The sequence below is a fragment of the Netta rufina genome (genome assembly GCF_964035555.1).
Source record: "Netta rufina genome assembly, chromosome: 3".
Taxonomy (NCBI): domain Eukaryota; kingdom Metazoa; phylum Chordata; class Aves; order Anseriformes; family Anatidae; genus Netta; species Netta rufina.
In genome coordinates this window covers 62928175-62941895 of record NC_140125.1, presented here as the reverse complement: position 1 = coordinate 62941895, position 13721 = coordinate 62928175, and the positions used below count along the sequence as shown (strand labels likewise).

The following is a 13721-nucleotide window of genomic DNA, read 5'->3' as shown; positions in this document are numbered from 1 at the left end:
GGGAATAAGAACAATTAGTTCCCTGACCAACTCTCAAACAGCAACTATTTGAGCGGCCTTATTTATGGCTCCAATAAGAGCCTGTCCCATTTGGTCTTCCTCAAACGCCCCGAGACTTGTATACATGCCTTTCGGATTGGAGAAAAGAACGTAAATATAACAACAAAAGTTAGTGAACACAAGCCAAGAGGTGTTCACAAATGGCTTCTGCCAAAGTTGTTTGAGGAAAAGAAGAAAAACTACCCACACAGGGTAAGAATTATGAATGGGATATCATTTCTGACTCCCATAGCTTAGAAGTGGCTCATTCGGACTCTTCAGATAGATGGTTTGTCAGTTAACAATTTATGGCAGTATGGGAAAAAAAAAAAAAAAGCAAAGACAAATGCCAGCTATACATTCTTGATCGTTGGAGATGAAAAAACATTTACGCTAACCTACTATTTCTGAAGAAATGAGTTTTCAGAAATACTGACATCAAGGAGCAACTGAAATCCTCACACAGCTATGACAGAATTCAATCAGAACCAAAGCGTCCAGGATTAACCCTCCCAAAGCACAGCAACATACATCAAAATGCACTAACCTGTTTTTTGAGACACCTTTCTCTTCTTGGGACTTGGTTTAAAAACAAAGCAGCCCTGGAGAATAACAAGAAAAATATAAACTTCAAAACGAGCATCTATCTGACTGTGACTCCTAAGGCCATTTTATTCTCTTTAATCGCAGTGTTCCATCACCAATTTAACCAAATTGCCAGCGTCTTACGGATACCATTAGTTGTGCTTTTATTGTCCTGTTTCATTCTAGAAAAGCAACGGAACCAGTATTCCAGCACAACTTCTATTACCCTTCCATTATGTTCTTCAATTCATCTATCAGCAAGAACAGCAGCGAGAGAGGAATCGTTGAACTCCTCATGTACCTTCATTCAATAGATTTAAAATTAAGAGGAAATGATTCCCTGGGGACACATCAATAGTTTCCTCAATACAGATTTAGTTAAAAGCAAAACAAAGCGAGAGACTGGGATGCACAGAAGAGGTGATCCAAAAGCCAGTGACACCCTGCAACTGCAGAGGACAAGAAGTCCATCCCAACTCAGAAAAGTAAAGATGGATAAAAGCAGAATGACAAATACTTGGGAAAGGTTCAGATAAATAAAAACCCTGCCTACAGAAGTCCTCCAAATAGAAGTCATCTCACAATTAGATCTGATCCGTCACCAAGAAGGATGAAATCAACTGCAAGTATTAAGCTTTGAGTTCTGGGAGATTTTTTCATTTTTCTATAGAAAACCTGAAATTTCTCCCATCATCTTCCCAAATCAATACTCATCTTCTTTTTGTGATTTCCTTTATACCAGCAATCGTACACTGTCCCCAGCTCTCGCTGTAAGGTTCTCATGCCACAGCAAGAGTGAAGCAAAAACACAAATGTTCAAGGTATTTAAACAGACTGATTCCATGCAGTATTTCCCACAGAGATGCTTGCGTAAACAAAGATTATTGAACTTAAACTGAGACAGTTCAGCCACCAGTGTAAGAATGATCTAATAAAAGTAAAACTCTAGAAAGATGTTCAATTTTGATTACAGACACTAGTTTTTTGGGTATCTTCGGACACATTATTTCCCTTCTGATTCAAAAAAGGATCTGAAGTCAAACACTGATACTTATATTGTCCCCTTCTGAAAAACTGCCTTAGGAATTGGAGAAGTTCTCGGATACTTTTCGTTTTAATAAATATATTAAAAACTGTTTAAAAATAGATGGACAAAAGTTGTCCAGCTGTGTCGTCCATACCCTAAATGCTGTGGAACAATTCCACTACAAAAATATTTGATACAGGCTTATTTACGCTGCATTACACACAGTAAGTCAGCACAGTAATTCCTGAGAGGACAGCTGGAATTGGCCCAAATCACTCAGGGGATGATGAGGCCCTGGCACAGGCTGCCCGGAGGAGCTGTGGATGCCCCATCCCTGGAGGTGCTCAAGGCCAGGCTGGATGGGGCTTTGGGCAGCCTGGGCTGGTGGGAGGTGTCCCTGCCCATGGCAGGGGGTGGGACTGGGTGGGCTTTGAGGTCCCTTCCAACCCAAAGCATCCTGTGATTCTATGAAAAGAATAAAGCGCATAGATATAAGAAGAAATGATGTTTAAGTCTAATGAAATATAAATATTATTTAATGGTTTACATTCAATGTAGTAGAGATGAGCATATAAAATGACCAAGTATGACATTTAAGACACAGGACACAACAGAAGTACCCTTCACTGCCCAAATCCTTAAAAGCAACATTTTTAAAAGGGAAACCCACCCGATCTGAATTCAATTTTAACTTTGTTTGGAAGCAGCTCCCTGCCCCCCTGGAAGCACGGCCACTTCCACACCGAAGGACGCAGACACACGCCTGGGTCCCGTGGAAAACAACACGAGGGGAAGGATTTTTCCTGAGGTAAAAAAAAAAAAACCTCCCTGCGCGCTGCAGCCCGCGACACAGCCGAGCGCCACACCACACAGCGCGGTGCCCTCACACATTTCAACCGAAGCGCCCTGCCTCCTCGCTATCGCCCCTGGCCGTGAACCAAACGTTAAGCTTTCAAAAAAAAAAAAAAAAAAAAAAAAAATTACATAAATTTAACGCTTAAACGACGGCAAACGCCACCCCCCCCCCCCCCGCCGCCTCACCTTGGAGACGGAGCCCGCGCTCATGTCGCCCCCTCCCCCCCCGCTAACGGCTCCGTGAGGTAACGGCCGCGCGGCCCTGAGGGGACGGGGCCGCGGCGCATGCGCAGTGCGGGGCCGCGCGGCGCTGACAGGGCGGGCCGAAAGACGGCGGGCGGGGGCAAGGGGCGGTGCTGACCTCCCGCCCCGCCGCCCGGTCATGGCAGCCTGCGCCTTCCGGAGGAGCATCGCCAGCCAGGTAACCCTCCACAACCCGCCCTCCGGTCACCGGGAGCGGGGCTGCCCCGAAAACGGAGCCGCCCGGTTTGAGCCCTCAGCCGGACCCCCCCCTCCGGCAGTTGGTAGGGCCGGTTGCCAAGGGGACCGGCGCGGGCTTCGTTGGCCCGCCCACCCCTAATGGCCGGGGGGGTGGGGGGGAGTCCGGTCATGGCGTGCAGGGGCTCGAGGATAAAAATAAATAACTAAATAAATAAAATAAACGTTATCCTGTGAAATAAAGGACCTGTACGCGATGTTTTGTCTTGTCTTTTATTTTTTTTCCTCTTCCCTTTATAAGGTTTCTTTACTATTCCCTGCGTTTGCGTTGCAAATCGGAAAAAAGCAAGCTTAAAGTACTAAATAATTATTTATTTCCTTCCCCTGAGAGGAAATTTACTTGAAAATCCCTCAAATCCCTCACAAGTATATAAGCAGGGAGCAGTACTTCTCCTGGGTCTTTCTCACTTAAGCCACTTTGTTCTTTATTTCGAATTTAGCTTTCCAAAGTTTTGGATCTGCCGCCAGAAAAACTAATAAAGTCCATATCTGCAGTTCCTGTCTCCAAAAAACGGTAGAGTTTGCACTTTATCTTACAATATCTTGTCATGTTATATTATTTTTGGTTGTGTTTGTTAGTGCAATGGCTTAACAGGGCTTCAGGGAAATAGAAATACAGAAAAGGAAACCAAAGCTAATATACCAGTCCAATTATAAGAAGATACCTAAATCTAATTAAACCACTCTGTTTTCTGAAGCAAGCTCAATACAAATATAATTGCTTCAAACATATAAATAATATGCACCACTTGAATGGTAAATGTTTCAGTATTAATAAATTAACTAAATATGAAACTGCTTAGAACTAATGTGAAGTTACAGATTTTTTCCCTGTCATGCTTAAGAGGTGTAGTATTTTTGGCAGATAAACTACTTTTATTCATAAGTATAACATTTTTTTTTTACTGTGAAATGGTTATTTTACCATATGTATTTTACAGTTGTATTAGAGCAAAGGTAATATTTAGCTTTCTACTGCGGCTTTCTAAATGTAGCTTACTTTTGGGTACCAGTGACTGGGTTATTCTTGCCAATTAGACTTGCCATATGCAGAGTGCAGAGTCAGCTTGGATTTGTCAAATCTCCACATCATTTCAACACTTTTTTCCCTGATTTTCATCTGTTCCTTTTTTTTTTTTTTTTTTTTTTTTTCCAGGCATGTTGCTGATTTCCAGCTTTCTGTTGCTTCTGTTCTAGAAAACCATTCTGGTGATTGCTTAGCACAAGATCTTCAGCTTCAAGCTCAGAAGCTAGCTGAGAAGGTATGCTAATATGTTAATTCCATGTATTTGACACAGTAATGAACTTACAGACTAGGGATGTAACAGGCATCGTAAAGTAAATGGTATTCTTTCTTCATATATCTCTTTGGATCAGAGGAGTGTAATGACTGCACCCATTGTCATTGTACACAGTCTTCACAGGTAATCAGAGGAGCAGTTTTAGTTAAGTTTCTTGTGAAATTGTGGTTTTAAAATAGTTTGAGAGTAAGTCATGTTTGTGAGTTAGGAAGCACTGCCTAAAAGCTCTGCTTTGGTCCGTACTGTTGACCAAAACTAGAGGAAAAAATTGAGTATGTAGTGGCCTGAGAAATCAAAGATGGCAAACTCCAACACTAGAATCACAATGAAGAAACTTAACCTGTGGGTCAAACAGGCCAGTCTTCTCACTAACTGTTTGAACTTGAGGTTTCTTAGAACAGCAATGTTTTCATGGCCATTTCAGGCCATGGGAAATTGCAGTGGCTGAGTCATTAAGGCTAACTACTGTAATAAAAAAGAAGCAACAGGCAAAACAAGATATACATAAGTGACATGAATCTTGAAGAAACAGAAGGTACACGGAAGAGAAGAAAACTTCAGAGAAGTTGGTATGTATAAAGTTGAAAGAGGGACCAGAAAGGTGATGCTAGGTTTTGAGGGATCATTAGAGATGAAAAAAATCCTTCAAAATCTAAGAAGTTGCTACTGGTGCTGATGAAGAGGAGTATAAACTAAGAAGTAGTGATAATGTTAGCTGCCAAGAGGCAGTAGATCAAATAATAAAAGTGTAAAAAAGATGCTTCATCTGCCTCAGAAAGAATAAGTTTGAGAGGGAATCAGTAGGGTTGCTATATGATCAGGAGTTTAAAAGGACAAATAAAAGAATTTGTTTCTGAGAAGCTAAGCTATTTCCTCATTTCATACTTCACTGCTGAGAAGTTGAAGAGAGCCATACTTTGGACCCATTTTTGTAACACATGAATACATGTATTCTATATCAGGCAAAGGAAGAGCTGATGGTGCACAGATGTACAACCAAAAGTTCTGAAACTACTTTAAGATGATCTAGCATCATAGAATAATGTAAGTTGGAAAGGGCCTCAGGAAGTGATTTGTTCCAGTCTCCTTCTCAAAGCGGGTTATTGAGGGGTTTTGGATGAGTATCCTCAAGACTTTTGAAATCCACTGTGGTTTTATAGGCCTCCAAGGATTTAACAGCCTCTGTGGGCATTCTGTTCCCATGACTGTAACATCATGGTAGCGATTCTTTTCCTGGTGTCTAGTCTGTCACTTTAAAAACAACTGCTGTTACCAGTGATGTGAAAGCTACAAATGTGTCTTTCTCTTTTATTGGTTCTGGCTCATTAAATAAATCTTGGCCACCGAGCCTCACATCTTTACACGGCAAAGCGGATGTAACAGTAGAAAAGAGCAAACCATCAATATAAGCTCAGAAATTGAATACACCACGCTGGTTAACCAAAGGAGGGAAAAAAAAAAAAAAAAGAAAGAAAAAAAAACTTCTAATCTCTTAGAATCATTTTTGTTGGATATTGGATAAAGGCAATGCATTTATTATGATTTGTTTAGACTGATCATGTCATCCACAAAGGTAAGCAGTATAGAAATACAAATATGCAGAATATAACCATAATATCAAAAATTAGCAGTGAGACAGAAATGTAGGCAGTGATCAGTGTTTGTCATGATAAAAAAAAAAAAAAAAGTTGATAGAGTACCTCGAGTTTCAATAGCATGCTCTTAGTCACTGAAGAGGAAATTGGTCACAATGTTTGAAATACAGATATTTAGGTTAGGCAGAAGAGACTGAAATAGTTCCCACTGACTAAAGTAGCCAAAATAATCAGGCAGCATGATGCCAAATGGAACATAATATGCTAAGATACGCTGAGATTTGTCTGTCATTAAGGTTCTAATTGTCTTGTTTCTGTTGGCTTTTGATTTTATTTGGGTGGCTGCTTCTTGCTTCATCTTTCAACTGTTAGTTCTTGGCTGAGAGGGAACTTTTTTTCTTTTTATGCCTTTATAGGATATTCTGATACAGCATTCTGATCCAAGCCGTAGGCATGGAGAGATCTGGTTACTAAAGAATGGTTAAGTACTTGGAAGAATTGATACAGCTATGGAGAGGACAAATAAGCTCTCATATTAAAGAGTTGAAAAAAACACTGAGATGGTAGTGACAGATGATGTAGAAAACACTTAGCAGAACAAACAGTATGGAGAAAGTGCAGTGGGAATTTCTGTTTTATATCTGCCCCATAACATGGGTGAAATGGGCCTTCAGTAAAACAAAGAGGAAGGAAATTCAGAGTCAATAAAAGAGATATTTCTTTCATGTAGCTTATGAATAAACAATGGAATTTGTTGTTATTGGAGATTGTTAAGGTTAAAGAACTTACAGGCTAACAGTAATTACTCCTGTTTGAGGTAGGGTCTAACTACAAGACCTAGAATGGGGATAGAATTTCTTCTTCGTGCTGATGTGCTTCAGTAGGAATGTGTAGCTTGCCTCTGTCAAAGACCAAGTTATAAGACAAACAAAAAGCAACAGAAGATAACTTGTTTGTTTTTGTTGTTTGAGAAAATGTCCTGCCTATGAAAGGAAGCTACTTTAGTGAAAACGAAGCCAAAACTCTCAACCTGTAAAGAGACTAAAATCTGTGTAAAGAGGAGGTTGACATTAGAGGAGCTTATACATTCCTTACAGCTTCAGAATTTTCAAAACACGAGCCTTCTGAAAATTGTAAATGGAATCTTTAATATATAAACCTTTAACATCTTTAGTTTATATCACTGGCTGCTGCAAGGCATTGTAGTTCAAGTCAGGAACTTTGAGAAACAGCAGTCCAAAGCTTGTCTCAGATTTTCTTTAAGACATGGATCTTTTGGTTGTTGTTGTTGTTGTCACACACACTGTGTGAAGCCGTCAAATGCATCTCAGCCCTTGTGTGTACAAAGAGATCATCTGCTGCTCGTAGCCAAAATAAATTAACACAGCCTGGACACAAGCAAGGACTGAAGCAAAACAAGTGTGTGACATTTCAGTGAGTTCTGTTCAGAGCTAGTAAGTGTGGATTAGAAATAATAAAATCATCCTTTTTTCAAATGGATAGATTAAATGATCTGTGATTGCTTCCAATCAGATAAAAATCATTTAATATTTATAGTGGATTAAATTAATATTTTGAGTGGATTGAATTAAAATTTTCTAATTTACCTGTTTTCATGGAGAGTTGCTGTTCTGTTTTGTTCTTATAGCTAAAATGTGATGCTGTGGTGAGTGAAATCAGCACTGGTCCAGGAACAGTGAACTTTACGATAAACAGGGAATTACTGGCAAAGGTGAGTACAATATTTCAGATGTGTTAAAGTTCCTCAATAAATTCCGCAATGTAAAACTCTAAAATACTTAACCATAGTCTTTGATACTTTCTATACATATCTGCTTGTTTTTCATCAATTCTACTCAAGGATTCCTGATGCTGCTTTGTTAGGTAGGTCTAGAATTGGGAATGAGGCTCACAGAAGTTTATCCTCTTGAGGAAACAATGCATCTATCCTTCAGTTACAATCCCTCTCGTTTTCTTTCATGTTTCTGCTCTGAAAGGCAGACTTCACGTGTTCTTTGTGTTTCTGAAGTACACAACTCAAAATTTTGGTCTTGCATATAAATTCTTGTGTAAAATAAAGAAGAATGGTAGAAAGATACCTGAAATAAAAGTACCTGACTTCAAATCTACCATTATGTACTTTGTTGCCAAAAATTCTGCAACGTCCAATCTGACTGGAATGGAAAATCCTAATTTTGTTAAACCAGTAACTTAGTGAAAGGAAGATACCACTCGGTCCATAGAAGTAGTCTTTTGGTTGCACTCGGTCTGGATTATTTTCAAAAACTTGCATTAGGATGGGTGGCTGGCTGGTGCTGTTCAGCTGGGGAGTGAATGAAAGCCCTGCTAAGCCAGCTGAACTAACCTGGGTTGCAAGCTACGTTGTGGTGGTGTTCAAGGCATTAATCTAAGCAGCTTTTGTGGAAATAACATCGTGGTCTTAGAAAATGAGCCACATGTGATTTGGGCAGGAAGTCAGATCTTACCTCATGCTGGTGAAGCTCTCTTCCTATCAGGGCTTCCAGTGAGCGAGTCACTTAGGCTTGTTATCATCTTCTCTTGAATGATAGGTCGCCTTGTGAGTTGCTAATGCCTAGGCATTCCTATCTGCTTTATGTATTGCCTGGAAACATCTCCTTAAATTCTCATTAACTAGCTGTAATCCATCATGATAGGAACATAACACCTGACTATTCACTGAAAGAACAGTGTTGGTGTTAAATTGTATTCACGGGCAGGATTTGACAAGGTGCTTTGTCTGTAGGGATTTTACTCAGTATAATGAGTCAAGCAAAACCATGTGTCTGGCCTAGTAGAATTTTGCTGGAAGAAATGTGGGATTAGAACACAGAATTTTGCATTGTATCACTGAGGAGAGAGGAGGAGATAAGACCTAGCTGTGACTTTCACTAATAAGGAGAATAAGGCTGTGATAAATTTGAGGATTTGTTTGTGTGCCTGGCTTACCTTCTAAGGTGCCATAATGAAAACAGCATTAAAGGTTTCTCTACAGGCATAGTTCCTTTTTTTCTACATCTGTTATTTCTGCTGCATAAGTGTTTTAAGGTGACTTTCGGAAAAACAGAATCAAACAAACAACTTTCCACTGAATGGAATGAGATTTCCACTTCAGCTCACATTGCTAGAGGCCTGTACTATCTTCAGGAAGTTTGTCCAATACTTACAGCTTTGTGTATTAGTTTTCATAGTGTATTGGCATCACTGTGACAAACTGAAGAATGCAAGGTGTATTTTGCTGTATGATTGCAGTACTGATGAAGCATAGGATTCCTCTTTCCACAAACTACATTCATGTTGTTGAGGAAATGTTTGAATTTTAGACCATCTCCGTGCTTTCAAAGTAGACGTGCTTTTGTACAAGCCATTCTCACAGACTCGCAGGTGGCAGAAGGGGTGTTTAGACACGTGAGGACTGAATAGTTGGCTTTCTTTGGTGCTAGAGGTGTAGAAAGCAGGCTGGCTTGTGATGCCTAGGAAAATCTAGCAGTCTTAGTAGAATGTGAGTGTTGTGGGTTGTTGTTTTTCTTCCTGTTTCGGAGTTAAGTGACTTGGTGATTCTGAGGAGGCTTAAATTCTTGCAAAAGTCTCCTGTTTTTCTGTTTCCACATTGTATGTGCATACTTTCATCCAACAGGAAAGGAAAAGAACATTAGGCAGATTTTATTCCTAAAAAAAAGATTAATGAAGACATACAGTGGGCAGTGATGTTAAGCAACTGGAAAAAGCTAGAGATGTTAGTCTGCCTCATGTTCTAGAAAGAACAATGAAAGCATTTGTATTACTGCTTACGATTACTGTATTACGATCTGGATAGGCTGCACCGATGGGCTGAGGTCAACTGCATGAAGTTCAACAAGGCCAAGTGCCGGGTCCTGCACCTGGGGCGCAATAACCCCAAGCAGAGCTACAGGCTGGGAGAGGAATGGTTGGAGAGCTGCCAGGCAGAGAAGGACCTGGGAGTAATGGTTGATAGTTGGCTGAATATGAGCCAGCAGTGTGCTCAGGTGGCCAAGAAGGCCAACGGCATCCTGGCTTGTATCAGGAACAGTGTGACCAGCAGGGCGAGGGAGGTGATCATCCCCCTGTACTCGGCTCTGGTGAGGCCGCACCTCGAGTACTGTGTTCAGTTTTGGGCCCCTCGCTACAAGAAGGACATCGAGGTGCTTGAGCGGGTGCAGAGAAGGGCGACGAAGCTGGTGAGGGGCCTGGAGAACAAGTCCTACGAGGAGCGGCTGAGGGAGCTGGGCTTGTTCAGCCTGGAGAAGAGGAGGCTCAGGGGCGACCTTATCGCTCTCTATAGGTACCTCAAGGGAGGCTGTAGCGAGGTGGGGGTTGGCCTGTTCTCCCACGTGCCTGGTGACAGGACGAGGGGGAATGGGCTTAAGTTGAGCCAGGGGAGTTTTAGGTTAGATGTTAGGAAGAACTTCTTCACTGAAAGGGTTGTTAGACATTGGAACAGGCTGCCCAGGGAAGTGGTGGAGTCACCATCCCTGGAAGTCTTCAAAAGACGTTTAGATGTAGAGCTTAGGGATATGGTTTAGTGGAGGGCTGTTAGCGTTAGGTTGGAGGTTGGACTCGATGACCTTGAGGTCTCTTCCAACCTAGAAATTCTGTGATTCTGTGTGATACTGAAATCAGAAAAAGCTAAGCCTCTTTTGTCTGTTTTTTCTTCACTTAAACCACTGGTTGACGTGTATGTATCCTGTTATTATTAAGAATGATCAGACCATGAGGTATCTCCCATAAGCTGTTGTTTCAGTCTACCTGCAGTGAACTGATGGAGAGCATTCTGCAGTTTCGTGCCTTAGGCTGGCTTTAGTGGTAGTCACAAAGGCTAGAAATCCTGAACTTTTGTGTTGGATTTCCTGAAAATAAAAACACGTCCATGTGCTGTTGAGGTGACCTGGATAAGCACAGTAATGCTCGTGCAATTATAGCACGTTGGATTTCTTGCAGGCCCTCAGTGATAAGGAGTGTGTGGGAGATCTGATGTGTCCCTAAGGGCTGGACCTCTGTGACTGGGTTGTGCTGTGTGCAGTGGATGTCCTTTATATGCACACGTTGACAAAAACTTTGGATCTAGGACAGGACTCATAGGAATTTCATTCCAAAGTCCTCAAAGTGTGCCTTGATAAGATTTATTCATGGGAAGAATGCACTTTTGAAGAAGCTCAGAGGTATGCTATGTAGCTTTTCTTTTTAAATCAAGGAGAAAAAAAAGCCTGCTGAGAACATCTGGCTGCACAATGAAATAAATTCTCTCATCAAGTCTACTGCTTATAAGCTCTCCCAGTCTTTGATCAAAATCTATGGTCTAGTTCTACAAGATAGCTTTTATTTTAAAATGTGTTACCTGAATTAGGCATGGCAAGGGTCCTGGTCAGACAGAGTAAGGTAAGAGTCCTATTTACATGAGAAAGTTTTTATTTTACAGGAGGTTACTATTTTACCCATATTCTTGGGCTGACTTTCCTTTCCTGCTTACTGATTACCTCTGGGTGACCCTCCAGCACTTTGATGTTGTGTAACTAAACAGTTTTAATGAGATCTATGCTTTCTCCTTTTAAGTTTTTACCAAAATCAGCTTAGATTTTCACCAAAATCTCTGCTTACAATTTGTCTAACTTATTTAATTGATCCAGTGCAGCTTTCAAAAGTTAATGGCATTTCCATCTGCGTGTGATACCTTGTTTTCTTGGCAGACCAACCATCGAACTGGTAATGTGCAAACCAGCTGTGGGATCAGACTCCTGTGTGGTTGGTGGATGGTTTTCCTGATCACATTTTCTGTTGTTGATACTTATTTTCCTTCATTTTATCTTCCCTGTGTTTCAGACTGTGCTACAGCAGGTGTTGAAAGATGGCTCAGAATATGGAATAAAAAGTGAACTTTTCTTGATGGTGCCTAGACAAAAGGCAGTGATTGAGTTCAGGTAAGCACTCGCGATGAGTCCTTTGAGAATACAGCCTTGTCTGCTGATTGATATTCATTGCTGTAATGCGCGGTGCCTGTGAAGTTAAACCACATTTATGGGATTACATTCATCTGTATTTAATACTCTGATAGATTTGCCAAGTAGAATATAAGTTTTATTTAGGGAATTGAGGCTTTTCCCAGAATGTATTTTTGGTGTTTGAAGAGTTCATGCCTCGTTCTCCTTTAGTGCATAATAGCATTCAGTTTCTAAGTAGGCCTCTTTTATCTTGTTATCAAGAGACATCATCTGAATTTTCAGCCAGTAATGCACTTCTTCTTCCACCTGGGTTTCAGTTTCCAAAGCTGTTACTTAGCTGTCCTCACTACCTTCATCCTTGACTTGCTAGAGCAGCCAAGCATTTATCTTGCTAAATCTTCTCAGTTGCTGGCCCCAGAACTTCTGGCCAGTATCTATTTTATTTGTGGTCACCTGTGCAGGGAAAGAAAAGTGGTTGACTTGGATCACTTTTTGTATTGAAAAAAAAGTAATAAAATTGTTCACCTATTCTCCTTGTGTAGGCTTCCTTAGTCAGAAAGTCAGCACATGCCTTTAATTTGGAGGGTGGATGTTCATAGCTGAAATTTAATTTTGTTTTTGAGGGCAAACAGTTGTGGGGATTAATAATATGCCACTATTGTAAGCTTAAGGTGAACTAAAATACAAACAACAAACTAAACAAAACATCTGTTCATATTATAAAACAGTGTTGGAGGTGTGGTTTTTGTTTGTTTGTTTGTTTGTTTTGCATAACGATATGCCATTTCCAAGTTTTGAAAAGGACATTGTTGAAAGAAAATGTGATTTTAATTACTGATTCTTGTACACCAAGTCACCTGATCTGGTACCAGATTTATGTCTAATAAAAGTCTGAAGAACATGATTCTTAAGTCCAATAAATGTGAAAGTGAGACATTAGTGTAAGTCCTTTGTCACTTGTATATTTGGATATTGGGAGGTTCCTTGGTGTGTTTTTTTTTTTCTTTTTTTCTTTAACACTGGCTGCTTGCTGATACGAGAGGAAAAGTTGGTTTGATATCGAGATCTACTTGGAACAGAAACTAATCAGAGAATTACAAGGGCAAGGTGAAAGTTGTGGTTTAATTACAGTTCTTCTGCTGTTACTAATGAGTTGAATACTTCTGAGTTGGAGATGTGGCAGCCTTGTACATTGAACAAATGCTATTTGTGGAAATTTGTTGCAGCTCCCCTAATATTGCCAAAAAGTTTCACATAGGACACTTGCGTTCCACAATAATAGGTGAGTATGCATTTCAGTGTGTGTCCTAAAAGGACTTCTTTGTCTCCATGATTCACTTGACAGGGGAATTCGGCTAACCTTTCACTCCTGGTGGAGTGGCTGTGTCAGGCTTGACTTGCTAATTAAAAGCCTTTTCCTCATTATACAGTGAAGAAAAGAGCATGGTGTGTTGCTGGCAGATTTATTAAGTCACACGTAATATAGTTTTATGACTGTGAACATTAAATGAAGTACTTTAAAATTGTTCCACGAAGACACCCATGGCAGTTTTCATTGAGGTGTTATGAAAGTCCTTTGAATTTTAAATTTCTGATTTGTGCTGGACTGCAGAGCAGATAGTTATGTCTTGGTGGCTGTCTTGCAAGACATTTGCTTTTATGTGTTAATTCCTCTATGCTACTATTACTGACACAGTTGCTGTCATTTGTCATGGAATAATTAAGTAGTTTATTGTGCAGTATTCTAATAGCATATGGAAAACATCATTTCTCCCTGCCTTTGCCCTGTCTCATTAAAATTTGTAGGTTATTAGCTGAAGACCCTACAGCATCTGTTGAGCTAATA

General features: G+C 40.4%; 2 protein-coding genes across 5 annotated transcripts in view; one reads left to right on the top strand and one right to left on the bottom strand.

Moving 5' to 3' along the window:
- The window catches only part of ORC3 (origin recognition complex subunit 3), a 35182-nt gene extending 32415 nt beyond the window's left edge, over window positions 1-2767 (bottom strand). For all 3 annotated transcript variants that reach the window (XR_014618313.1, XM_084284730.1, XM_084284731.1), the window contains exons 1-2: window positions 2693-2767; window positions 587-641 (exon numbers count right to left, since the gene is read on the bottom strand). Coding sequence is in view for 2 of the 3 variants with exons in the window: in XM_084284730.1 (XP_084140856.1) it covers window positions 587-641; window positions 2693-2716 (79 nt within the window). In the remaining variant the exon portion in view is untranslated. The remainder of the gene's footprint in view (window positions 1-586; window positions 642-2692) is intronic.
- A 106-nt stretch (window positions 2768-2873) lies between these two features.
- Window positions 2874-13721, top strand: part of RARS2 (arginyl-tRNA synthetase 2, mitochondrial) — a 39437-nt gene continuing 28589 nt past the window's right edge. For both annotated transcript variants that reach the window (XM_084283437.1, XM_084283436.1), the window contains exons 1-6: window positions 2874-2927; window positions 3445-3518; window positions 4161-4266; window positions 7549-7632; window positions 11757-11854; window positions 13102-13157. In XM_084283437.1, coding sequence (XP_084139563.1) covers window positions 2889-2927; window positions 3445-3518; window positions 4161-4266; window positions 7549-7632; window positions 11757-11854; window positions 13102-13157 — 457 coding nt within the window. In that variant the 5' untranslated portion in view covers window positions 2874-2888. The remainder of the gene's footprint in view (window positions 2928-3444; window positions 3519-4160; window positions 4267-7548; window positions 7633-11756; window positions 11855-13101; window positions 13158-13721) is intronic.